At 44.4% G+C, this 24,459-nt stretch overlaps 1 protein-coding gene across 4 annotated transcripts; it reads left to right on the top strand.

The window, feature by feature from the left end:
* Positions 1-4,997: 4,997 nt before the first annotated feature.
* NR4A2 (nuclear receptor subfamily 4 group A member 2) lies at positions 4,998-22,936 on the top strand. Of its 4 annotated transcripts, XM_063791212.1 has the most exons (9): positions 5,225-5,312; positions 7,560-7,647; positions 16,563-16,686; positions 17,168-18,033; positions 18,823-18,952; positions 19,342-19,505; positions 20,436-20,638; positions 21,029-21,207; positions 21,357-22,936. In XM_063791212.1, exons 4-9 carry the CDS (start codon positions 17,170-17,172, stop codon positions 21,611-21,613), a joined length of 1,797 nt encoding a protein of 598 aa, XP_063647282.1. In that variant the 5' UTR covers positions 5,225-5,312; positions 7,560-7,647; positions 16,563-16,686; positions 17,168-17,169; the 3' UTR covers positions 21,614-22,936. The 4 variants fall into 4 exon arrangements, with proteins under 4 accessions (XP_016805323.1, XP_063647282.1, XP_003949952.1 ...); XM_016949834.3 differs by having other exon boundaries at positions 4,998-7,647; XM_003949903.6 differs by lacking the exons at positions 5,225-5,312; positions 7,560-7,647 and adding an exon at positions 11,713-14,873 and having other exon boundaries at positions 17,346-18,033.
* The last annotated feature ends 1,523 nt before the right edge of the window (positions 22,937-24,459 follow it).

The raw sequence follows: 24,459 nt of genomic DNA, 5'->3' as shown, positions 1-24,459 counted from the left end.
TTGGAGACAAGTGTATCAATTAGGATTCTATTTCAAATGACAGAAAATTCAATCCAAGCTAACTTCACCTAAAAGAGAACAAATTTACTCATATGATTTGAAAGTCCAGTGATCAGTCTAGCTCCAAAAACAGCTCAAAGGTCTTCAGCACCCAGTTTCTCCATCTTCATCTCCTGGATCCATTTTCTCTGTGTTGGCTCTGTTCTCCAGCAGGCTCGTGCCCTGTGGTGGCAATTTACATTTGTTCAAGTACAGAGAACAAAGAAATACAGAGATCCCTCCTGGTGGCTCCTGTACAAGTCTTGACCAGTCACTTTGGCTCCCTAGGGTGAAGACCGGTCAATGGAAAGAAGAACTAGTGCAATCTCTAGTACAGATGAGTGAGGTCTAGGTAGTATTTGTGTGATGATTTGTCTCCCGTGACACACCTGGATGCTAAAACCACAACCTCTTGGGATTCCTTTGCCAAGTCTACCCCGGCCTCTTCTTACTTGGGCTACTTCCCCAGTATCAGCTTCTAGTTCCTTGTTTCTCCCTCAGGAAACCTAATCGTTCTGTCTCTCTCCCCTTGTATGTGTCCATGGGAATCCTTTTAACAGTTTCAGAAAAATATTTTCCCCTTTGAAGCTTCTTCCAGATACTTTGGATTCTTTTTCTTAAGAATTTAGAATTTTATAAAACAAAGCCAGAAATACTCATAGATCACTTTTGTTTGCATTTCCTTTTACCTCTTCTTGGGACAATGGACACCCAGTAGGAGACCTGCTTACAGGGGTGGAGAGGGAGGAGAGAAGCAATAGCAGAAAATACAGGGAAAAGAAAAATACAGACATGATGTAGATTTCAAAATATTATTCCAAGGAATCACATATATAATAAGGTTTCAAATTAGTAATGTAGGTGTCTTCTTCTTTCTCTCTCTCCTTCTCTCGTTTAAGATCTGAGGAGGCGGAGACCATTGGCAAACAAGCTAGTGAATGAGTAGGCCTCACAAATGTGTGATGTAAATTAAGCCTTGACAGGTATTATATGCCACCCTTCTTATTGGCATGGAATTTATGTTTCAGCCTCAGCTATGTATTTGCCCTGTTCTGACTTACGTGAAGTTATGTAATATTTTGTGTTTATAATTTTTAATATTATGCCCACAGGAAATTGATTTTTTAAAGTGTACTAGGTTTTATCCTGCTTTTCTGAGGACTGAACCCTTTATTAGCACTTCTAAGTAGCACATTTTAAAAAAGAATTCCTAGCAAAAGAAATTCAAGGAATAATCGAATTTTCCGTGTATACGGTCCAGTAATGCCTGTCAAAGGGATATATGGATTCAGGCTCCAACCAGGAAAACAGAAACTGCTCTGAGTATTTAACATAGGGAGAATTTAATTCAATAAATTTGTAAAACAGGTGAGAACAGAGCTAAGAAACCAAAAAAGGGACAGTTATTTTTCAAAAGGATGAAGGCACTGTGACTCCAAAATGGAAGAATAAAGGAAAGAGGCTGTGATACCGGGGCACAGGGTCAGAGGTCATGGATCACTTGGCCGGAGCTGGAGTGTGGCGGTGTGGTGGGGAACACTCTAGCTTTTCCTACCCTCCAGCTCTCCACTGTCCTCCTCCAGCTTCCCATTCAAACCCAGCTGGCAACCAGCTCACAAGGAAGCTTGGAAATGCAGCTTGCAGGGATTAGTGTCCCTGTGATATGGACCAGAGGAGGGGAAAGAAGAACCAGGAATGAAACCGAGGGCAAACAAGTCTAGGACCCTAAACCCACACAGAGGATTTTAAAAAATTCATAGTTAACAAATCCTAGTTGGAGGTTGATAATTTATACTAGAACAACAAAGTTGTTTGCAGTGGCTCCCATCAATGGGAGGATACCAAAGTCTGGGCAGCTTGAGGCATTACCCATTAAAATCAGGACAGCCTCATCAGAAGGGCCGGTTATGTGCGTATATGTCCACATTTTTAACTAATGTTGGGAGCCCTGTAATTTTCCTGAATTTAGTCACCCTTATTTTTAAGACACTGTCTGCCTGAATTTCTTGGCCTTTTAAATGAAGAAGGCTCCTACCTCTAAATCTGAGTTGTCTCTTTTCTTTCATTTGGAATACTGAGAATCCCTCATCACTTTTCTTGTTAACCTTCTATTTATCCATTTGAAGGTTGCTGAGATTTGCTTATACTATAACTTCAGTGATATTTTCCAAGATGAATTTTCATTTCAATCACCAAAACTCTACTGCACAGGATATGGTAAATATTTGTGCTCATTCCTTTGAAGCCTCAACCTGGCTGGCACCACTCTCTAAATATAGATCAGGATTAACTGAGTAATAAGGCAAGAGTTCACTGTAGTTTCTCTAATAAATTCTTCAATACTGTTGCTGTAGAGGAGTCTTTCAAAGGATTTAACCTCAGGTAGACAGAAACTTCAGAAGATTGGGAAATGTTCACATTCTAAAACATTCACTATGTTTGAAAAATTGTAACAAGCTTTATGTTATCAATGAGATCCAGATAAAATATTTTCCGTATTTTCAGTCCCCTATTTCACGAATTTCGTTATGATTTTTTTGTTTTTGTTAGTTTTGAGGAAACTGGTTGTTTTACTGTATTTCTACTGGTTCTAAAGCTAATCTTGTTTCCTCCCTCCCCTCTAAAATTGGGCATGTTTCAAATTTCGCCAATATATGCTAGTTCTCATCCTATTAAATTTTTAAGGACAGGGATAATGGAAAATGGAACTCATCACGTAAAAAAGGGATAAGAAGTAAGCAAAAGGGCTTTAATTTAAAATTATGAGAGAAGCTCAGTGTTTCAGGAAAATAGCAGTGAAAGAAAAATACCTCTTTATAAGGAGCAGAAGAAAGAACCTTAAGGCTAAGTTAAATTAGACATATCAAACATTTTATGGGAAAGAGAGACAGATGTGCTTTTGGAACTGGAAAAATATTGGTTAACTTTTAGTTGTGATCACACTTTGGCGGTGTCTATATGAAGCAAATGTTTTGGCTCTAAACTTGTTTTGCCACTTTTATGTTTTCTGATTCACCAACCTGAAGAAAGAAGAATAAAGCATATTCTGACTGTCTGATAAGATAAATCAGAAAACTTTCCCTTGTCTCAATAACACCACTTAGTGATAAACAATTCAGTGTCTTTCAACGGAAACATTCCTTTTAAAAACCACACAAACCAGAAATGGGAGCAAAATTGGAGAAAGTGATCTCATTGCATTTTGCTACCCATAATCCATTTGCTCACATGAGAAAACGTGGTGTTGGAAAGGGCCTGTGACATCATTAGACTGTAAATATGTCTGCTGTCCTGTAAATGAGGCAGACTGTGACAACTAGTTTTTCCTCTTAAAATAGTTTTAATGGTATATTTTAATTCATTATTTTCCTGAAGTGGCCCTAATATATTTTAAGATGTACAAAATTTTAAAATGTCAGAAGACCAAATTAATCTACATTTGTTACCTGTCTCCCATGAGACACTGGGTGCTTATGTTTATTTGATAAAACTTTATCCCTGGACACAACAATATCCTTTAACATCCTAGAATGTAAGGGTAGAAAAGGAACTATCAGTCCTTAATGTTAATGAAGAAAGTGCGGCAGAGAAAGGCCGTGGTTTCTGCAAGGTGGCACAGAAAAGTACAGTGAAGACATAATTAAAACTCAAATTTCTTTATCTTCTAAACCCCAGCTCAGAGAGCCTTCTACTATACCACTTTGCCTCACTAGTGAACTAAGAACCATTTCCCCCAACACTAGTAACTCACTCTAACCATGCCAAGTCACTGCAACACCTTGCTTGCATCTGCAAATTTATATCTATGTCTACATCAGAACCTCAGAAAATATGTTCATAGCTGAGACATTTTGCTCAAGACGAAATACAGTTTTATAGTCTATTAATTGTTGGTCCAAGAAAACAGATTACCTCCAGTTGTATGTGGGTACCTTAATGAGTAGGACAAGTGTCAGGGTGTGTGACAGAATTGCCTGAGTATGGAAGGTAGCAGTGAGAGTCTCCACAAAAATATTAATACTTTCCTATAGAGAAAGCCCCTTTTAAAGTGGGAGCCTTTATTAAAGTCCAGAGTTAAAAAGTAAGCTCTTTAACGTTGAGATTATAGACTTTTAGAAAGTTCATTTATGCCATGTTTCAGGCCTATGCTAAATTCTACGGCAAAAAGACCTGTAAATGCACCGGAGCTGACAGCCTGGGTCCTGGAACCCTTCCCCACGCTGCTACTACGGGGCACACTTTCTATAATACAACCCCCCGAATGAAAACACTAATGCAAGCCTGGCCCCACAAAAACCTAGATAATGCTTACGTTGAAGACGACAGGTTTTTCGCTTTTGTTTTCGGTTGAGGACTTACTACCACAAAAACACATCCGACCTGTACTAGAATAGGTGTGTGAGGGAGCGGGAAAAGCTCGGGTCATTTTAACTGGACTAGAAAGGAACACAGCGATCCCCTCACTAAACTTGTCGCCAAGTTCCCTCCTCGTCATCCCAGGGTGCGGGAAAAACCCCCTCCCGCCCCGGGGCCCCGGCAGCACTAGGGGACGCCAGCACGCCGGGCTCCTTCCCACCCGCGAACCGCGCTCCCCGCAGGGCGGGCCGGGGCGGGGAAAAAGGAGCTCGACGCGAAGGACCGCGGGCGGCCTGGGAAGGGAGGAGGGAGACTTGGGAGGCTGCCGGGCGGTTTTATTGTTTCCTTTCGCCCTCCTCCTCCCGCGCCTCGGCCCCAGCGTCACTGGAAAGCCGCCCGAGCCGCCCGGCGGCAGGTTATTTATAGCGCGGGCTGCGCGCGCGTCACGGGGCCCGGCCCGGCTGACGGGGCCGCTGACGCGCTTGGCCGCGGGGCCGAGTCCGCGGGGCTGCGCGCCGGACGCCGGCGACAATGGGCTTCTGTGTGCAGCTGCCGCCGCCGCCGGGGGCCGGGGGCCGGGGGCCGGGGGAGGGGGGCGGGCGACTCCCCGGCTCCCTTCTTGGTCGGCCGCGACCCCCCGAAAGGTAACAGGCCTCTTTCGCCCCCGGCCAGGACCTGGGCCCTGTGGGCTTTTTTTTTTTTTTTTCTATTTTATCAGTAAGTTCCCCTTGTCCCAGCCTCCGCTTTCACTTCCCGCGTTCCCTTTACCCCAAAAACCGCCCCAACATGTCCAGAGAGGGGCATCTACCCAGCCGCCCAGCCAGGGGCGACCACTTTGTGAGCCCCGGGGAGCGGGACCCGTACCAGGCGCGCCCAGCGGGGGATGCGGTGACCAAGGGGCCGGGAGCGCCGGGCAGGTAACGTATCCTGGACCTAGAGTCGGGGGACTTTGTTTGGGGCGGGAGGAGCGGAACAGGGGTGGGTGTGAACGCCGGACGGCCCTTCCGGGACTCTTGTCCCCCCTCCTTCGCCCCACTCGCCTGCGCGCTGGAAGCCAATCTGGGTGTGTAGCGCGAAGAGCGAAAGAGAAACTTCTCCTGCGTGACTGACTAGACGAGGCTCCTCCCGAGAAGCCGAGATAATAGAGGCCCCCTCTCCCGCCGCCCGCCTTTTTCTCCTCCCCCGGCCGCTCCCTCCTGTCGCCCCACCCCTCGAAGGCTGCGGACCAGCCCCCCACACTTCCCCCTACACCTCTGGCGGGTTCGCGCCGTGGACGCCCCCGCCCTGCGGGAGGAGGGGCTGGCGCGGATTTTAGGGACTTCCTGGGATGCGGAGATCGGCTCTGAACCATCCCCTTTCTGCTGCCCGGAGCTGGGGAAGCTCGCTGTGGAGCGTCTTGCACGTGGCAGGCAGGCAGAGAACTTGCTGCACCTTCTAGGAAATTGCAATCGATTTGTAATGCACTTTCGCTAATTGGGAGTTCAAAATTAAACTTTAATAAAGCATTCGTGTCGTCTCGTCTAATTGTGAAAGCTTCCATCCGTCCTGGTAGATAGACTGTAAGTCTCAAGTTAATGGCGCTAAGCTAGATTTTCCCCCCAAGTACAATTCCGTCAGCCGTCGTCGGCGCAGCTGGATTTCCGTAAGGTACAGATGTTGCTAATGACAGCTTAAGCACGGATGGGCAGATAGCATACGGAATGCAACATGTTGCCATATGGTTCCTTTAGCCTTTCACCTCCAGGGATATCAATCACATATATTCTGGGAGGAACTTAATGACTCTCTGAACAGCAAAATGAATTACCTGGTACAATTTATATCCCTTGACCTGATACGTTATAACAACAGGAAGATAGCATCTCGCAATTTCTGTGGTATAAATTGAGCTACAGAGCTACATTTAAAATTCTACATCTATTTGTAGTTTAAGGGGCCCTGTCATATTCTGGCTGTAAAATCTGTTTCTGTATTGCCCATCTCCTTCCCCCTCCTACCTCTGGAGGAAGCAAAATTTATAAAGTTTAGCAAAACTGGTGTCGGAAATTGCCAGTCAACTGATTAATAGATGAAGTATGGAGAAATGGAAAATATGACTTCCAGAGCTAGTTACTTCAACAAGAATTAGCCATCTTTAGGAACACCGTACTTTTAAGCGTACAAAATTAAAGAACTCCAGAAATTGTATTTTCTGCTAGTTGTTTCAGTATAGCTCCTAAATCTATTCATTAACTATTTGAAATTCTCCATTTATTTTCAAACTTCAACCATTCCTACACTTTGAAAATTACAGAAGACAGTTCTCAGAAATATGAAATACAGGAAATGTAAGTAGCACCTCCTCAGCGAACCAGTTTCTGTACCCACAACCCCATGCACTCACTATTTATGTAGCTTAATTTGAATCATGTACATGGTGGTACTGGTAGTTTGCTTTTTCCTCCCAACATGTCAGTGACAGCATACTTAAGTTGTTGCTTCTCTCCTAGTGGAGTGATTCTGCAATATTTCACAGGTCTCATTTTTAAATATCCTGGTGACTAATAAAATGTTTTAATTGATTGCCTTTAATTTCAGATTATAAACGTGGTTGTCTTACTGTATCCTTTATTTTCTATTCACTAATACAGATAGATCACACGGGAAGACAATACTTTAAGGGCAAAAAGTAAAATAACTTACTAGAATTTCTAAACTTTATGTTTACTTTTACCTACTAAGGGATATCTGAAAGGTAGAGACATACTTTTAAAACTTTTTGCTTCTGGCACTATGTAAACATTAATTCATGTAAACTAATGACTAGCAGAATGCCTAAGATAGACATGAACAGTCTGAAAAAGTATTTACTTTCAGTCATGTCAAGTTTTGGAAAGTGTTAACATTTTGAAAGTTTGTCTATATATCATGTCCTTTCATAATTATTGTGAAATTATAAGACGATGCTTCTCCTTTTTTTTTTTTCCTTTGTAGTGGCTGATTTGTTACCTAGTGCTTTAGTTCGATAATTTTGATAATTATTATCAAATAAGATCCTTTGTGTGTGTATATAGGAGAAAATCTTATACAGAACACATTAAGATATACATAAGTTATGGCAATCTTGTCTTCTGGGGCTGTTTTTTTAAATCTTTTAATGGCTGAGGTTTTATTTCCCTTTGTAGCACCAGCACTCGATGTGTCTTAAATGTGATCAGTAGTGATGGTGAGCTTGTCAATAATGACTCCATCTCCATGACTTGTGAATAGGCGGTGAGTGTGTCCTTTAATCAGTCACACAGAACTTGCTTTATAAAGCTGTTATTGTCATGAACAGATATTGCAGTCTTTTGTCAGGCCCAGTGATTATTAAAGTGTTCCTTCTTCAAAAGCCAGGCCGAAAGTCCTGCTGTGCTTCATTTCACAATTGAAGTCCATTAGTAAATAAAATCCCAAGCCGCACGATTTGCTGTTCCCTCAAGTTATAGGCTTACATATATTTCATTAATAATCTTGGGCCCTTTTGTAGACATAAGTAGGTATATTTTTGGTATATATATGGCAACAAAAATAAAATATGTATCTTGCAGCATGACTTTTATTTTAAATGAAGATTTGATGGATTTCCATTGTTACTCTAAATGAGCTGGCTGGCTGCCAAGGGAAACCCTATAGTCAGAAAGTACTAGAATTGTTACTGTCTACAGGGAATCACTTTCTATTTTTTGAGTTCTCAACTTCACCTCCTCCTTTCAATAGTGCCCCTCCATATTGCTAATCTGAGAATTAGTCTGAATATGAAAACTTTTGAAAATATGTTTGTGTTGTCCAAGAAAAATTTCACCAGTGTTTCTGGTTGCCTGCTGGTTTTCAGCCTTTATCTTGAGTAGGCATGTTTATTCTAACTGAATGAAGAATGACTATTGAATTAGGTATATTCCCCATGCCAAATAATTTTAACTGTGATGTAATCCTAGCCGCTTTCTTATTTTTACTCCCGAATAAATTTAAAATATTTAAGATTGGCCAGGTGTCTGTTTTTCTCAGGGTAACATGGGACAGCTATGGATAGGCATTAGGCCTCTCATAGAACTCTTCATTCAAGTGAGTGTGGCTGAGAGGAACAACCAGGAAAGAGTATAGTGCCCCATTGCACTTGCCCTGTTGGCTTTTCAAATGCAAAATCCACGTTGTTGCATTTGGAAACTTGTTTCTCTGTTTTATGGTATTTCATTTAAGAATTTTTTTTAACTGCCAGTCTGTAAATATTTAACCAGCCAAGCAGGAAACAGCCTTTTATTCTCAACTGTATACAGCTTTTGTTTTTATCTGGGTTAGCATGGGTGCCATGTAAATACCATATAAAATTTGACTTTGGTTGTCCTTACTTTGAAGATTGACAGGGGTTTCTTTAATTAATCTTGTTTCCTTTCATGTTCTGTATTGAGATATTGAAATACAGTATTTTATACATTTATAGGATTGTGTTTGCATTTATTTAATTTATGTTTCTTTTTTTGAAGCATGTAGCCTTGAATGTTTGTTCTACCTTTTTTTTTTTTTTCACATCATTACTCTGGTGCTGCTTGATGTAACTTGATTAGCTCCCTCCCCAGTCATGATTGGTAATTAAAATAGGCATTAAAATTAGTCACTTAGCAATTTTGCTGTTCAATTGGCAATTAAATTACTTAATTGCAATTAAAGTCCTAATTTTAATTGGCAAAATGATAGATGTAGATTTAAGATAATATGTATAAATACTTTAATAAGTGTCTATATAAGGATTACTTAATTACTCAACTTCAAGTTTATGCTGTTAACTTTAGAACTTTTAAGTGAGCAATGAAATTTATATTACATCTATTCAAAGGATATGGTAATTAGATTTATTACTTATCACTATAAGGGTCCTTGCTTTAAGTTACTTTTGTAGTGTTAAAATTGTAGGCTTGATAATTGCAGAATTCTGATGAGAAAAAGGGCATATATGTCTCTGTTGCAATATTATCAATACCTTCATTTTTTAAAATAAATTGAGACATTCCATTCACCAATTAGTCTGAAGAAAAAATCAAAAGTGGTTATTTTATCATTAAAGATAGAACAAAAACTAGCCAGCTTGTGATTTACATATAAAAACTTGCAAAATGTATGTATTTTATCTAAATTTAAATAAATGCTATCTAATACTGGTAGTGTTATAATGCTATTAACTACTTTTAGAATTTGCAGATATTTGATGTTTTCTTAGCATGTAGCAACTTATTTTCATAATCTTTAAACTGTCTTTTAGGACTTTGTACATTTTAGTGATGCCTATGTTTACTAAAATTAGCAATGAAATCTAAAACCAAAGTTATTCTTCTTTGCCTAATAAAAAATAGTTCTTAAATAAGAAAATATTAAGTGGTTAATTTAAAAGCAAGTATTTAGGAGATGGTTACTGGGTGTCAAGTATTAACAAAAAATGAAGGATTTTTATTATGCAAAATACTTTCTGAGTGGCATGAGGTTTTACCATATGTTCAGTTTTATAATTTCAATTTACAAGAAGATGCTTCTAGAAAAAAGAATGCTGTTTTTTTCCTGCACATCTTTACACATTTCTAGTACTGAGTTCTGTATCAAAGAAAGAAATAATTTTAAAAGTATTTGTGTTAAGTGGTTTTTGGTAAAAATCGGCTGAGAAATACTGAATAAAAGCTACAACTATCCAAAATGTGAATATTAACAAAGCAATTGACTTGTTCTTTAACCATCCTATGAGAAAGGAACAAACAATTTGGTCAATTACTATCCTGTCAATGCAAATGAAATGGCAAAAGCAAAACAATAAAAACACTTTCAGAAGTAAAAACTAATTTTGTATTTTCAGAAACAGATTTTTTTCAAAGTGAAAATTTATTTCTTGTATCAGTAATGTGACTTACTGCCCAATGGCAACAAATGCTGTGAATGAGTTTGTCCAAATGTAATTTAAAATATATATCTTGTAATGCTAAAAATAGGTTCTACAAAGTAATTTTATTATGAAAAATCTTAAAGTTGCCTCAACTCTTAAAGCATAACAGGTATGTCTGTTTCACTATATCTGCATTGTAAGGTCTATTCTGAATTCATTTGGGAAGAATGGTGAAATAAATCCCTAAAGGCCTCTTTCCCATGCATTAAAATAGAAAATCCTATGGGATTACATTCATGTTTGCTTTCTAAATTATGCCAAAAGCTCAATTTTATTAAGTATAATCTGCCTAGCCATGCATAAAATAAACTACTTTGGTTTAGATGTGAGTATATGTATTATTTATGTTGATTTTTAATGAAAATATGTTTACATGTACCAATATGTTCTGCTTAATATTGGTTAATGTCATAAAAGATAATATAGTAACATTACTTTCCTAAATGTTTTTCTGTGGTCATCCAATAGTGTTTCTTAATAGTAATGCTTTTTAATTTATTTTAGTTGGTTTCAAAAGAGGATAGGAGCAATTTTTACTCCCACTCATTTTAAAAACTGTTAAGAAAATAGACCTTCATTGTGGGGTAACTTTACACATTTATACATGACAATAGTTTAAAGTTATATCGGCTGCGGGGGCCTGAAAAAGCCATTATTGTCATTTTAATTGAGTTATAAAATACTTTATTTGAACTATTTATGTTCAAGAATCTTGAAGGGTTGCAGTCATATAAATGCAGAATTTCAGTTTCTTTTAGCCTAAAGCATCGTTTTAACATTTTCTGAAAGGTTGTTCAATTCTACATTTTGATTCCATATGTGTAATTAAATCTCTATGCACAAAAGCATTCTCTTATGTACTAGCAAATATACCCACAGGAATCTCCTTCTAAACTATAATTTATTTAACATGTAATCATAGGATTTTAAAACATGCTTTCATTTTTCCAAACTGTATGCCAATTTGAACTTCTTGGTGATAAAATGAGAGATTTTATTACCAGTTTGATTTTTTCCTTCTGTGACCTGACAGTGAGTTAAGCATGAGCAGGAGGAAATAAAGAAAATCTTTTGTGAACCTAATCCCATGTGTTAAAACTGTTTCCCTTTTGGAGAAAATAGAAGAGAATCAAAGATTTTTAGTTATTTATGAATTCCAGCACAATATGAATATTTGGGCCTGCAGCATTCTCTTTGGTTTAGCTTAGGTAGTAAATAGCTTGTGTGTGTGTGTGTGTGTGTGTGTGTGTGTGTGTGTGTGTGTGTGATTCTCTTGAACGTTGTGGAGTCAGGCCCCCTACTGACTGGATCAGTCAATTACACACACATTGGCGGTGCTACTGAGACATCGTCCCATCAGAATCTGGTGAGGAAAACTAGTCTGGGGTTTTGAGCGTGGCCTTTTTTTTTTTTTTTTTTTAAACACTTATGATCTATATGCTGAATCCTTTCCAACCCATCTCATCCGGGTCCTACAGAAACCCCAGCCTAAGAAGTAGCTTATTCAAAATTGGTTTAAACGAGTTTAACAGTCTTACATCCGGCGTGTCTTCCTAAGAAACAGTAAAAGCTTCCCAGAAACCGGAATAGACTTTGAAGAGGAGAGAACTCTTACACAGATGATGGAATAAATGAGAAAGGTCTCCCCTTTCTCTCATTTTAATTTATATTTAATTTTATATTTAATTATATTCCCAGTTAATAATAATTGTTATAATAAGCTGCTGTGAAAACGACCCTTCATTCTTGGTTGCATTAAGACTTGGACAAAGGCTGTTATCAGGAAGCCGCACTCGACAGGTTGTTATTAAAGAATAAGGCATCATATTACAATGTTTGGCTTCCTTGGAGCTCACTTTAAGAACTCCAGGACACTTTTCAGCTCTCTGGGGAGGCATTTTCAAATTGTCCCAGGCTCAACCCAACCTAAACTGAATGTGTTTTTAATGGCAATGAGGGAGGGGGAAGCGTGCAGAGTGAATGTATCTACTTAGACGGGAGTATGTGTATGGAGGCTGGTGGTTACAACCTTCAAGTTCTCCCGGCCCCCGTTTTCCTAGGACTATATTAAAAAATAATAACTGCCACCCCGGCGTGCCTGTGCTTGAGTTTCCGACTGCCTGAAAATAGCGGCCGGGAGCCTGGCCCACCGCGGGGATCAAGGAAAGCTTCCCGTGGCCGCGCCCTGCTCCCTCGCGGAAGGGGAAGGGAACCCGGGAGGGCGCCTCTGAGCTGGAGTTGCTGCTATTTTGGGCCCAGCCTGGCCGGTGCGTCAATGCCTGCGCCCCTGCGTCACCGCCACCCCCACCCCCTTCCTTCTCCCCAGCTCTCCAAACTCTCACTTTTTCCCTTTCGTTCGCATGGAATCGCTTCTGCCCACGGGGCGCTGACGCTACCGAGCTCATGCTAATATGCTATTCTTCGCCCTCCCCTCCTCATCCCCCTACTCACACACCCTCACCCGCCACCACAACCCGCCCCCCCCCACCCACTTCCTGGTTTTATTTTTTTTCTCGCGCCCGCTAGGGCATCGCCGAGCAGCGGCGGCGGCGGCAGCAGCAGCGGCAGCCGCAACATCTGGGGGAAACTTAAGGTGGTCACGTAGGTTTCCCCGAGGCTGCGGCGCAAAAGAGCCCGCGGCTTCCTGGGGCAGCCGCAGGGCATCTGATGGCAACGCCTCCCCAGCCGCCGGCGAGCTGGGGGCAGCAGGGAGTAGGCAGAGGCGGGGCTGCAGATTAGGGTTGAGCAGCCCGGGATCCCGAATAGTTCCACGGAGCCATCGGCCGGTACTGAGAACACGAGTAGGGGGGCAAGTTGCAAAAGGGTCCCGGCTGCCTGGAAACGAGCCACACCGAGAAAGGAGGGGCGGCTGGGACGCTCTGCGCTAGTAGAAAAGCGGGGGCGGCTCTCCCTCCCAAGGCCCAGCCGCTGGAAGCCCCGCGGGAGAAGCCCTAGGAAGCCCTCCCAGCTCCGGCCGGGAGACGGGGAGGGGGCTTGCCCTCCGGAGCTGCGGCGTTTCCTTTGCTAGAAAGCTCCCTGCGCTCTCGGCGTGGCTAGGGGAAATGACTTGCAAAGCAGAAGCGGCGGCGACTTGGACGGCCGCGGGGGTGGGACACGCTCCCACAGCCAGCTCGGGCCCCTCTCCTGGCTGGGCTGTAGGCTCACACCTTACGCTTTGCGGAGACGCTGCCCCCAATCCCCACCCGCTTCGCTTTTCTTGTCCAGTCTTTCTGGGCTCTAAGATTGAGGCTGTAATAGACCTTGTGTTTCAAACGAAGGTCGATTTATTTCCTTAAAACTCGTGGAAGGGGTACGAGTTGGTGGGCACCGAGGAGTATCGAAAGTATTAGAGTTTGCAGAAGGTGGGAATCAGAGTACCTTTCTGCAGAAGGCGCACCTGTTGCCTGCTGCTCGGCTGCATTGTCTGCGAAAGGAAAAGGGGCGACGCTTCACTCTGACTTTTGGGGTTTCTAAAGAGCTGGGTCATGGTCACTGTCTACCCTCTCCCCTTTCTCTCCCCCCCCGCCCCAAGCACCACGTCCTCCATCGAACGTGGGCACTGCATGGAAATGAGGAAACATAGAAAAATAAGCCCTACCCCCACTCCCATTCCCTTTCAGATGGGAGTGTGGGGGGTGGGGGTGGGGTAGAGAGAGTGAGAGAGAGAGATAATTAGAATGAATATATGCCAGAAGAGGAGGCCTGGGACAGGAAAAGGGAGTAAAAGGGGATGAACCGGGTAGGGAAATCCCACCCGAACTGCGTGAGCCCTCTGAGCGTCTCGTGTCATGGGACATCTGTACGCTCTTCCGCTAAGGGGGTGACGAAGGTGGGTGGGAGAGGTTAGGACGCTGCAAGGCACATCCCATTCCGTGCGGCTCCAGGTGCGTGCTACCTGGCCCACGCCGGCCTTGCCTTCCGCCGGTGCTTTTGTTGCACCCTCCCCACATGTGAGCGGCCGAGCCGCTGCGAGGGCGCAGGGGCTTCGGGGAAAGTGAAGTGTCGCGGCGCTGCGGGCTGCGCAGACCTGGGAGAGGTCACACCTCTTTCGGAAAAAAAAAAAAAGAAAAGAAAAAAAGAAAACACCAAAAACCACCCAAGCTGGCTACCAAGGTGAACGCAGAGCGGTTCCCACCTTAAAATCGGCCCTGCTCGTGACGTCAGGTCGGAAATATACCAAAGCGAGCGCGGGCCAGGAGTCCAGGGAGCGCGGCAGCGCGGCGATTGGGCGGCGGGCCGCTGACGCGCGCTGACGCGCGGAGACTTTAGGTGCATGTTGGCAGCGGCAGCGCGAGCCACATAAACAAAGGCACATTGGCGGCCAGGGCCAGTCCGCCCGGCGGCTCGCGCACGGCTCCGCGGTCCCTTTTGCCTGTCCAGCCGGCCGCCTGTCCCTGCTCCCTCCCTCCGTGAGGTGTCCGGGTTCCCTTCGCCCAGCTCGCCCACCCCTACCCGACCCCGGCGCCCGGGCTCCCAGAGGGAACTGCACTTCGGCAGAGTTGAATGAATGAAGAGAGACGCGGAGAACTCCTAAGTGAGTAGATGCAGCCCATGCAGTTCGCCTTCTTTTATGCTTTTTCCTTCTTTTGCACGTCTCTTCTTTCCACTTGTGTGGGACAGGTTCTCTGGAAGTGGGAGCCAGAGGCTTCTAGTGAGAGTGGGACCGAAGGATGGGGAGTGCGTGCGCGCAGTTACCGGGGGGCATTTGTTCGAACTCCGGCTTTGGCACTAGTGGGGAGTTGGCTCTCGACAGAGGCTTCCAGGCTCCTCATTGGTGGACGTGGAAGGGAGACTCCACAGTTTGGGAGCTGAGGACTAGCCCGCGGAAATGTGCGCAAAGTTTGCTGTTAGTGAGGAATTGATTGTGGCCTGTGAACACGGAGACTCCAAGTCCTATGTATACGAGGGAAGCTGCCCACAAACTGACAGGGAGAGAAAGTTCTTCAGTTTATGCGTTGCTTGGGAACTGTGTCTCCGCGGCTGGCCAGCGCGCGATGTTTCCCGGGTATTGTTGAGTAAGGGTGGTGTTGGTAGCGTGTCCTGTTACTAAGTTGCCTGAAATTTCTGGTTTTGACATATGCTGTCCTTGGGTTTGCGAATGTATCAGAGCGAGAATATGAATATGTAAAGAGTACAGCTATGAAACTGTGGAGCTACCAGGGGGTTAATATCCAACACAGGAATATCTCTAAGGGCTGTTGGGTTCGAGTCTCCTTTCTGCTTTTTCTGGGTAATCTCCCCCCCACCCCCACCACCACTATGAAGCAAGATTGTGGGGGAGGGGAAAGAATAAAAAGAGGGGATACTGGTTTTCTTTTTCCATTAGTAATAAGATTGTCTGTGCTCTAGAATGTCTTCCAAGTGGGAACATCTGAAAATTACTAGGACACAAGAATGCCTTGTTCCAGAAAGGCAGATCGTGGAAGGCATTATGGGGAAGGTGTTCATCTTGCTGTGCTGGGAAACACTTCTAATATTGGTGCCAATACCATATAAGCAGTATGTCCCCCCTCTGCAATTGACCTAAGAGGCTCCTGGAAAAGTAGATCCCCTCTTCCCACCTTGTGACCATTAAGCCTTGTGACCATTAAAGATGCTGAAAGACAAGTTTTCTGGAAAAGTGAACATCAATTTATCTGTAGCTCCAATCCCAGTGCTCTGTCAAAAGCACTTTAGAAGTGCGGATGCTTCCACTCAAATTGCCTTCTCAGTCAAGGCCTTTCTAACATTTTGTAAGGGGGAAGATTGTTTTCTCATTTTATATTCTTGACTTCTACTTTCTTCCCCTCTACCAAAAGAAAAGGCAATTTCACCACAAGAAAAAAAAAATGCAAGAGAAGGTTCCAATGCTGTATTTTCATACTCTAGTCTTCATACTCAGGTCCTGAATTAACCTAAGATGGAAATGACCTCTCCACCTACACTATAGCAAAGGGGCCAGTTCATTACATCATAAATGTTAAATGAGTTCATGGACTAGCTTTCCTCTTGCAGGATCTTCTCTCTGCAAGGATTTACACAGTGCAATGGGTGGTATTTTCTGTTGTTTCAAGTCATTTCTTTTATACATTCATTTTAAGTGCTATGTTTGGTAAAGGCTTCCCACTCATTTCCAATGAGACAAACAGGGAAGGCATGGAAGGGCCTGCCTGGTGAGTCTACATATGCCCAGCTGAATCTCTGTCGGGAAGAAACCCTGAAGCTTCCTGTGTCTGTATTTCAGGGAGGAGATTGGACAGGCTGGACTCCCCATTGCTTTTCTAAAAATCTTGGAAACTTTGTCCTTCATTGAATTACGACACTGTCCACCTTTAATTTCCTCGAAAACGCCTGTAACTCGGCTGAAGGTTAGTGCAACTTCATTTCTTTCCTTTACTCTCCAGAGTTCCCCAAACATCAAGAAACAGGACAAGGCAAACCCTGTAACTTAAGGTTTGCCCGACCCATTGCCTTCGGGAACAACTTTCTCATTGTGAAATTCAACTTCATTTCTAGATGGTCATTTCTAGAAAGAGACTGCTGAATCTGAGCTTCAGAGAAGAGGCTCATCTGAGTGGGATGAGTTGGGGGGGATATGGGGGAGATGTTTGGAAATACCCAGGAGTGTAGACCCTCAGTAGCTTTTTAGCTCTGGGTCTTTATTTGGTTAGTCTTTCCACGCCCTAAACTGTTGTTCTGCAGCATTCTCTCTCTCCTGCCTTTCCTCTAGCGCCCCTACACGCTCTCTGACTGCCGCGGGCTGCCGGTGTAGCTCCAGGTGTACCCGAGCCCGGGAGAAAGTGTTCAGTTGACCAGGCTGAGTGTGTTATCACCCTGTTTCATTTCCAGCCATGCCTTGTGTTCAGGCGCAGTATGGGTCCTCGCCTCAAGGAGCCAGCCCCGCTTCTCAGAGCTACAGTTACCACTCTTCGGGAGAATACAGCTCCGATTTCTTAACTCCAGAGTTTGTCAAGTTTAGCATGGACCTCACCAACACTGAAATCACTGCCACCACTTCTCTCCCCAGCTTCAGTACCTTTATGGACAACTACAGCACAGGCTACGACGTCAAGCCACCTTGCTTGTACCAAATGCCCCTGTCCGGACAGCAGTCCTCCATTAAGGTAGAAGACATTCAGATGCACAACTACCAGCAACACAGCCACCTGCCCCCCCAGTCTGAGGAGATGATGCCGCACTCCGGGTCGGTTTACTACAAGCCCTCCTCGCCCCCGACGCCCACCACCCCGGGCTTCCAGGTGCAGCACAGCCCCATGTGGGACGACCCGGGGTCTCTCCACAACTTCCACCAGAACTACGTGGCCACTACGCACATGATTGAGCAGAGGAAAACGCCAGTCTCCCGCCTCTCCCTCTTCTCCTTTAAGCAATCGCCCCCTGGCACCCCGGTGTCTAGTTGCCAGATGCGCTTCGACGGGCCCCTGCACGTCCCCATGAACCCGGAGCCCGCCGGCAGCCACCACGTGGTGGACGGGCAGACCTTCGCTGTGCCCAACCCCATTCGCAAGCCCGCGTCCATGGGCTTCCCGGGCCTGCAGATCGGCCACGCGTCGCAGCTGCTCGACACACAGGTGCCCTCACCGCCGTCGCGGGGCTCCCCCTCCAACGAGGGGCTGTGCGCTGTGTGTGGGGACAACGCGGCCTGCCAACACTACGGCGTGCGCACCTGTGAGGGCTGCAAAGGCTTCTTTAAGGTGAGCAATGGCGGGAGCGGAGTAGGCAGGTAGGGAGCCCCTAGTGCCCGGGACCTCGGAGTGTGCGCTCTGCCTTGGTGCCAGCAGCCCAGCCCCAGCTCTCCCGGGACTGCCCAGCTCTCCGGGGTCCGCCGAAGCTGCCCTGCAGGAGACCATGGGCTGCGGCGGGGACTTCCGGGTGTCTGAGAAAGGGAAGCAGAAAGACTGAGAGGCCAGGGTCGCATCCCCCTCGCATTCAGCCGACCCGGCTGGCCCCCGCCCGAAGTTGCTGGAGCCGGAGTTGGAAGAGGGTCATTTGCATGTGCTAGGAGCTGTCTTCCCTGTTCAGAATGAAATTGGTTAGGACAGAGAACCGTGTCTGAGCTAACCAAGTGGAACAGAATTCCCTATGGTCAAATTAAGTGATCTCTTTATTTCGCCATCCTGATTGAATAATCTTATCATTTTAAATAGAGAAGGTCTCCAAGGAATGTAAATAATATGAATGCCCACGGATTTGTATTTACTGAGCGTCTCCTTCTCCTTCTCTTGGCATATAAAACACAGCAAGGAGCGGCAAGGTTAGCTCAAATGTTAACGCTATCAATTTTCTTCTGTTAAATGCCCTGGGGGAGGAAAAAAGAAAAGAAAGAAAGAAAAGGAAGAGAAAAAAATAAAATGGAATTGTGTGTATGTGTGTGTTTGTGGGGAGGAATCGTAGACCCCAGTCACATAACAGAAATTTTCTCCGAGTTGCCTGATTTTCAAAAGAAGAAAACAAATGTTGGTCTATATTGTCTCCTTTTGCAGCGCACAGTGCAAAAAAATGCAAAATACGTGTGTTTAGCAAATAAAAACTGCCCAGTGGACAAGCGTCGCCGGAATCGCTGTCAGTACTGCCGATTTCAGAAGTGCCTGGCTGTTGGGATGGTCAAAGAAGGTAGGCTGAGGGGAGCTGCCGACCCTCCAGTTTGCGCCTTTAGGAAACCACTGCTCATACTCCAGCATCACGTTCCACTTCCCGGTGCTGGGGATCTCCGACTCCCCCTCAGTATGGCCTCCAGGACCCTGCAGCTGCCTGCTTGCCCGGCCTTCCCTAGAGAAAGCCGCCAGGCCCTTCTCTCCTTTAACTATACGACCCATTTGGAGGAAGACATAAAATAACCCCGCATTTTTTAATGCTTCTAGTCAGTGAAGGCTTTACAAGCACTGGGGCCCTCAGCCGCTCAGCCTGGTGCCCCGCGGCTGCGGCCTTCCCCGGGGAGGGACCGAGGCAGCAGCTGGGCCTGGGCTCGGAAAAGCGGCGCTAACAGGGCTCTTCCTTTGCAGTGGTTCGCACAGACAGTTTAAAAGGCCGGAGAGGTCGTTTGCCCTCGAAACCGAAGAGCCCACAGGAGCCCTCTCCCCCTTCGCCCCCGGTGAGTCTGATCAGTGCCCTCGTCAGGGCCCATGTCGACTCCAACCCGGCTATGACCAGCCTGGACTATTCCAGGGTAAGAAGCTGGCGGGGGTGATATCATGTGGACAAACCGACAGATGGGCAGGACCCCTCCCCACATCCACCATTAACTCTCAGATTCAACGGGGGTAAAGAAGGCAAGCAAGGCTGTATATGCCTCGCAGCTCTGGCCAGGGCCTCAAGATTCAGACCTTCAGACAGTCCATGTAGCTGGGGGCATAGACATGAGGACAGGATGGAGGAAGGAGGAGAGGGACAAGCCACAGGGTTTGAAGCTGTGTGAATTCCCACTACCCCACTACCCCATCGCCCCTCCTCTTCCATATACACCAGTGCCTCTACCATGAAATCCAGGGGCTGTACAAACTCTCCCCCTTCCCAATCTACTTTATTCCCAGTCCTCCATAGAGATAGATGCTTTAATCCTCATCCTTCCTGGCACTGTGCTGGGGAAGGATGTGGGGGCCTGTCTGGGGGTCAGGGAAGGGAAGGAGAGGGTGTAAAGAATGCCAGTGGGGTGGGGGTTCAAGTGGTTAGATCGTTTTTACTCCAGCTGTGAAAAATATGCGGGCTTTAATTGGAGGAAGTATGTTGAGCAAACCTGGTAGCGACTGCAATTTTATTAAGATTTGCAAAAGGGCGTCTCAGCTCGAGGCCCACTCTGGGACTAGCATGAATACTAACATGTCAATTGTTTTGTGGAGATAAGAGTGAACGTTTCCCAGGGCTGGATGGCACTGTATTTAGTCTGTATGGAAATGGAAATTTACATATTTAAAGCAGCGACCTCGTAGCACCATCCCTAATTGAATTAATTGCCCCGGAACATCTAATTTCCTTACTGGTCAGAGAGAGGTTTAATTGTTATAAAAACCTGGCTCCCCTACTAGAAACGGGGTTAGCAATTTCACGGGTTATATATTTTAGAGAACCTCATTAAGTGCTTTTTAAAATGAAATTCCAGTTCCAGGCGAACCCTGACTATCAAATGAGTGGAGATGACACCCAGCATATCCAGCAATTCTATGATCTCCTGACTGGCTCCATGGAGATCATCCGGGGCTGGGCAGAGAAGATCCCTGGCTTCGCAGACCTGCCCAAAGCCGACCAAGACCTGCTTTTTGAATCAGCTTTCTTAGAACTGTTTGTCCTTCGATTAGCATACAGGTAATAAGGGAGGGAGGAGACAATCCAGGGAGGCTGTGAGAGAAATCAAGAAAGGAAAAGAAAGGGAGGAAGGGAAACCAGAGGGTGGGGTAGAGAAAAAGACAGAATAGGAAATGGAAGTCGGAGAAAGGAAGAAAAAGAAAGAAAACAAAAAAAGACAAGAGAAGAAGCGAGCCCAGAAGCCTTGGATGAATGGAATGGAGGTGGGATAGGGGGCGTTCTTGATTGTTATGAAATTAAACCCTTTCAAGGTCCACTGGTCTACATTTTATTAACTCTTCAGTAATTAGGTGACTCTTGAATCCCTCATTTATTGCTCTTCAAGTAATTAGTTGTTTAGCTTTTCTCTCTCTCTTTTTCTCCCCTCTCTCTCTTTGGTATTAATTGCAGGTCCAACCCAGTGGAGGGTAAACTCATCTTTTGCAATGGGGTGGTCTTGCACAGGTTGCAATGCGTTCGTGGCTTTGGGGAATGGATTGATTCCATTGTTGAATTCTCCTCCAACTTGCAGAATATGAACATCGACATTTCTGCCTTCTCCTGCATTGCTGCCCTGGCTATGGTCACAGGTCAGTACTGCAGGCGCAGGGCGCTTCCCCCCCAGAACTGCCTAGCAGGATTTGTCCTGAGTTTCCCTTGTCACAGATTCTCCTTGGTTTTGCCAACTAGCTAACTGTCTTGTACATTCTTCTTTTGTTTCTGATTATGTTTTCTGCAGAGAGACACGGGCTCAAGGAACCCAAGAGAGTGGAAGAACTGCAAAACAAGATTGTAAATTGTCTCAAAGACCACGTGACTTTCAACAATGGGGGGTTGAACCGCCCCAATTATTTGTCCAAACTGTTGGGGAAGCTCCCAGAACTTCGTACCCTTTGCACACAGGGGCTACAGCGCATTTTCTACCTGAAATTGGAAGACTTGGTGCCACCGCCAGCAATAATTGACAAACTTTTCCTGGACACTTTACCTTTCTAAGACCTCCTCCCAAGCACTTCAAAGGAACTGGAATGATAATGGAAACTGTCAAGAGGGGGCAAGTCACATGGGCAGAGATAGCCGTGTGAGCAGTCTCAGCTCAAGCTGCCCCCCATTTCTGTAACCCTCCTAGCCCCCTTGATCCCTAAAGAAAACAAACAAACAAACAAAAACTGTTGCTATTTCCTAACCTGCAGGCAGAACCTGAAAGGGCATTTTGGCTCCGGGCCATCCTGGATTTAGAACATGGACTACACACAATACAGTGGTATAAACTTTTTATTCTCAGTTTAAAAATCAGTTTGTTGTTCAGAAGAAAGATTGCTATAATGTATAATGGGAAATGTTTGGCCATGCTTGGTTGTTGCAGTTCAGACAAATGTAACACACACACACATACACACACACACACACACACACACACACACACAGAGACACATCTTAAGGGGACCCACAAGTATTGCCCTTTAACAAGACTTCAAAGTTTTCTGCTGTAAAGAAAGCTGTAATATATAGTAAAACTAAATGTTGCGTGGGTGGCATGAGTTGAAGAAGGCAAAGGCTTGTAAATTTACCCAATGCAGTTTGGCTTTTTAAATTATTTTGTGCCTATTTATGAATAAATATTACAAATTCTAAAAGATAAGTGTGTTTGCAAAAAAAAAGAAAATAAATACATAAAAAAGGGACAAGCATGTTGATTCTAGGTTGAAAATGTTATAGGCACTTGCTACTTCAGTAATGTCTATATTATATAAATAGTATTTCAGACACTATGTAGTCTGTTAGATTTTATAAAGATTGGTAGTTATCTGAGCTTAAACATTTTCTCAATTGTAAAATAGGTGGGCACAAGTATTACACATCAGAAAATCCTGACAAAAGGGACACATAGTGTTTGTAACACCGTCCAACATTCCTTGTTTGTAAGTGTTGTATGTACCGTTGATGTTGATAAAAAGAAAGTTTATATCTTGATTATTTTGTTGTCTAAAGCTAAACAAAACTTGCATGCAGCAGCTTTTGACTGTTTCCAGAGTGCTTATAATATACATAACTCCCTGGAAATAACTGAGCACTTTGAATTTTTTTATGTCTAAAATTGTCAGTTAATTTATTATTTTGTTTGAGTAAGAATTTTAATATTGCCATATTCTGTAGTATTTTTCTTTGTATATTTCTAGTATGGCACATGATATGAGTCACTGCCTTTTTTTCTATGGTGTATGACAGTTAGAGACGCTGATTTTTTTTCTGATAAATTCTTTCTTTGAGAAAGACAATTTTAATGTTTACAACAATAAACCATGTAAATGAACAGAATTTTGTCTTCTTTTTGGGTCAGAAAAAATAATGACTAAACAGCAACATAACATACACAGTTGGAGATTAATTTGGGATAGGTCACTTATTCAATATCTGAATTTTAAACAGCCTAAATCTATTCTGGCAAAAGAAATCAGGTGAACCAGAATAATTATCCAGATAATTCAGTAAAATATTTTTTCTTAACCAGAATTTTCCAGTCTGGTGACCAATATTTATTAGGATCAATTTAGAATATCTCAATTCTTCTGTTAACTTTGCAAGTAAGTGTAGCTTTCAGGAGAGAAGTTCTGGAGACCCAAAAGCTTTTGAACTTGAACAAGGTCAGAGTCTAGTCAAGTACTTGTCTTGCACAGTGATTAGGAAGTATCTTTTTAAGACTCAAGAAGTCAACATGGATTTGAGGAGTGTTGTATGTAATCTCCGATTTTCCAATTTCTCAATTTACAACTGTTGGGTCATGGAGAAAGGGCAAAGCAGTTCAGGCCCTTTGGGCCTTGGGTCACTTTGGCACAGAGCAGAACTCAGTAGAGGTAGTTCTTACAACTCTTTATTTTCCTCATTCAGTGGATGGTGATGAGGTGCAATTTGTAGTTTTAGGATAGAATTTCTCCCGTGTAAGTTTCTCAGGTACATGATAAAATATCTATGTGTTGGGTCTTGGGCCTAGTATAAGCAAGTTGTAGCCGGGCCTCTAGGATTCCACTCAGCACCAACTTTCAAAAAAGAAAGGAAACTGATGCTGTAGAAGCTGCTTCCGCTCAGAACCCTTGTCCTTGGGCAAATGAAGTCCAACGAGTTTCACCTTAGGGCAGCTGTGAATTCATAGAGAGCATAAGATGGGGACGGTCTCCTTCGCTGACCCTAGTGAATTACAGATGGCCTTTGGGTCACTGAAATTTACGAAGAGTGTTATTGTTTTTAAAATGCAGAGTTAGAACTGTAAATTGCCACGAGAGCGCTCAGGTTTTCTTTTGTTTGTTTCCCCTCTTTTTAAAAGACACGTTTTGCGGGTCAGCAAAAAGAGAACGCAGGTGTCGGTGGTAATATAAGGTTATTTTTACGAGATGCGTTTTTCTCCGGGTAACTGAGGGACAAATAGGGTGGCCACATAAGAGATTAAATAATAACGAAATGTTCAATTTCTTGACTTTCTTGAAAGGATGAGACTAGCCATATCATTTTGTTTTCACATCTTATGCCCAAGTAAAGCCACAAAGCAGTAAGTAAAGCGAAAGAGAAAAGCTCTTTAGAAATGCTGGGAATCTGCAGAGCCTTCAGCACTCATCTCCCTCCCAGGTGTCTGCAGCCCTGAGACAATGACATTCCGCCACACAATCCCCGAGAGTTGAACCCAGAAACGAACTCTGTGACTGGTTCTCCCTTAAGGAAGCGGCTGCGCAACACCCAAGGCCAAGGGGGTGTCGGGTAGTTCGCCTCCCGGGAATTTGGGGTCAAAGGAGGCAGAGATGACCCTCCACCATGTCCGCGTGCCGACTGCACCGGCTCGCCGAACATTC

This window comes from Pan troglodytes, chromosome 13 (genome assembly GCF_028858775.2).
Source record: "Pan troglodytes isolate AG18354 chromosome 13, NHGRI_mPanTro3-v2.0_pri, whole genome shotgun sequence".
Taxonomy (NCBI): Eukaryota; Metazoa; Chordata; class Mammalia; order Primates; family Hominidae; genus Pan; species Pan troglodytes.
This window is presented reverse-complemented; position numbering and strand designations above follow the sequence as displayed.

Excerpts from the sequence above, each read along its gene's own strand:
- NR4A2 (XM_016949834.3), top strand. The coding sequence starts at position 17,170 with ATGCCTTGTGTTCAGGCGCAGTATGGGTCCTCGCCTCAAGGAGCCAGC. Across the intron at positions 19,506-20,435 it reads CCAGCCTGGACTATTCCAGG|TTCCAGGCGAACCCTGACTA; the intron begins GTAAGAAGCTGG and ends ATGAAATTCCAG. Across the intron at positions 20,639-21,028 it reads GTCCTTCGATTAGCATACAG|GTCCAACCCAGTGGAGGGTA; the intron begins GTAATAAGGGAG and ends TATTAATTGCAG.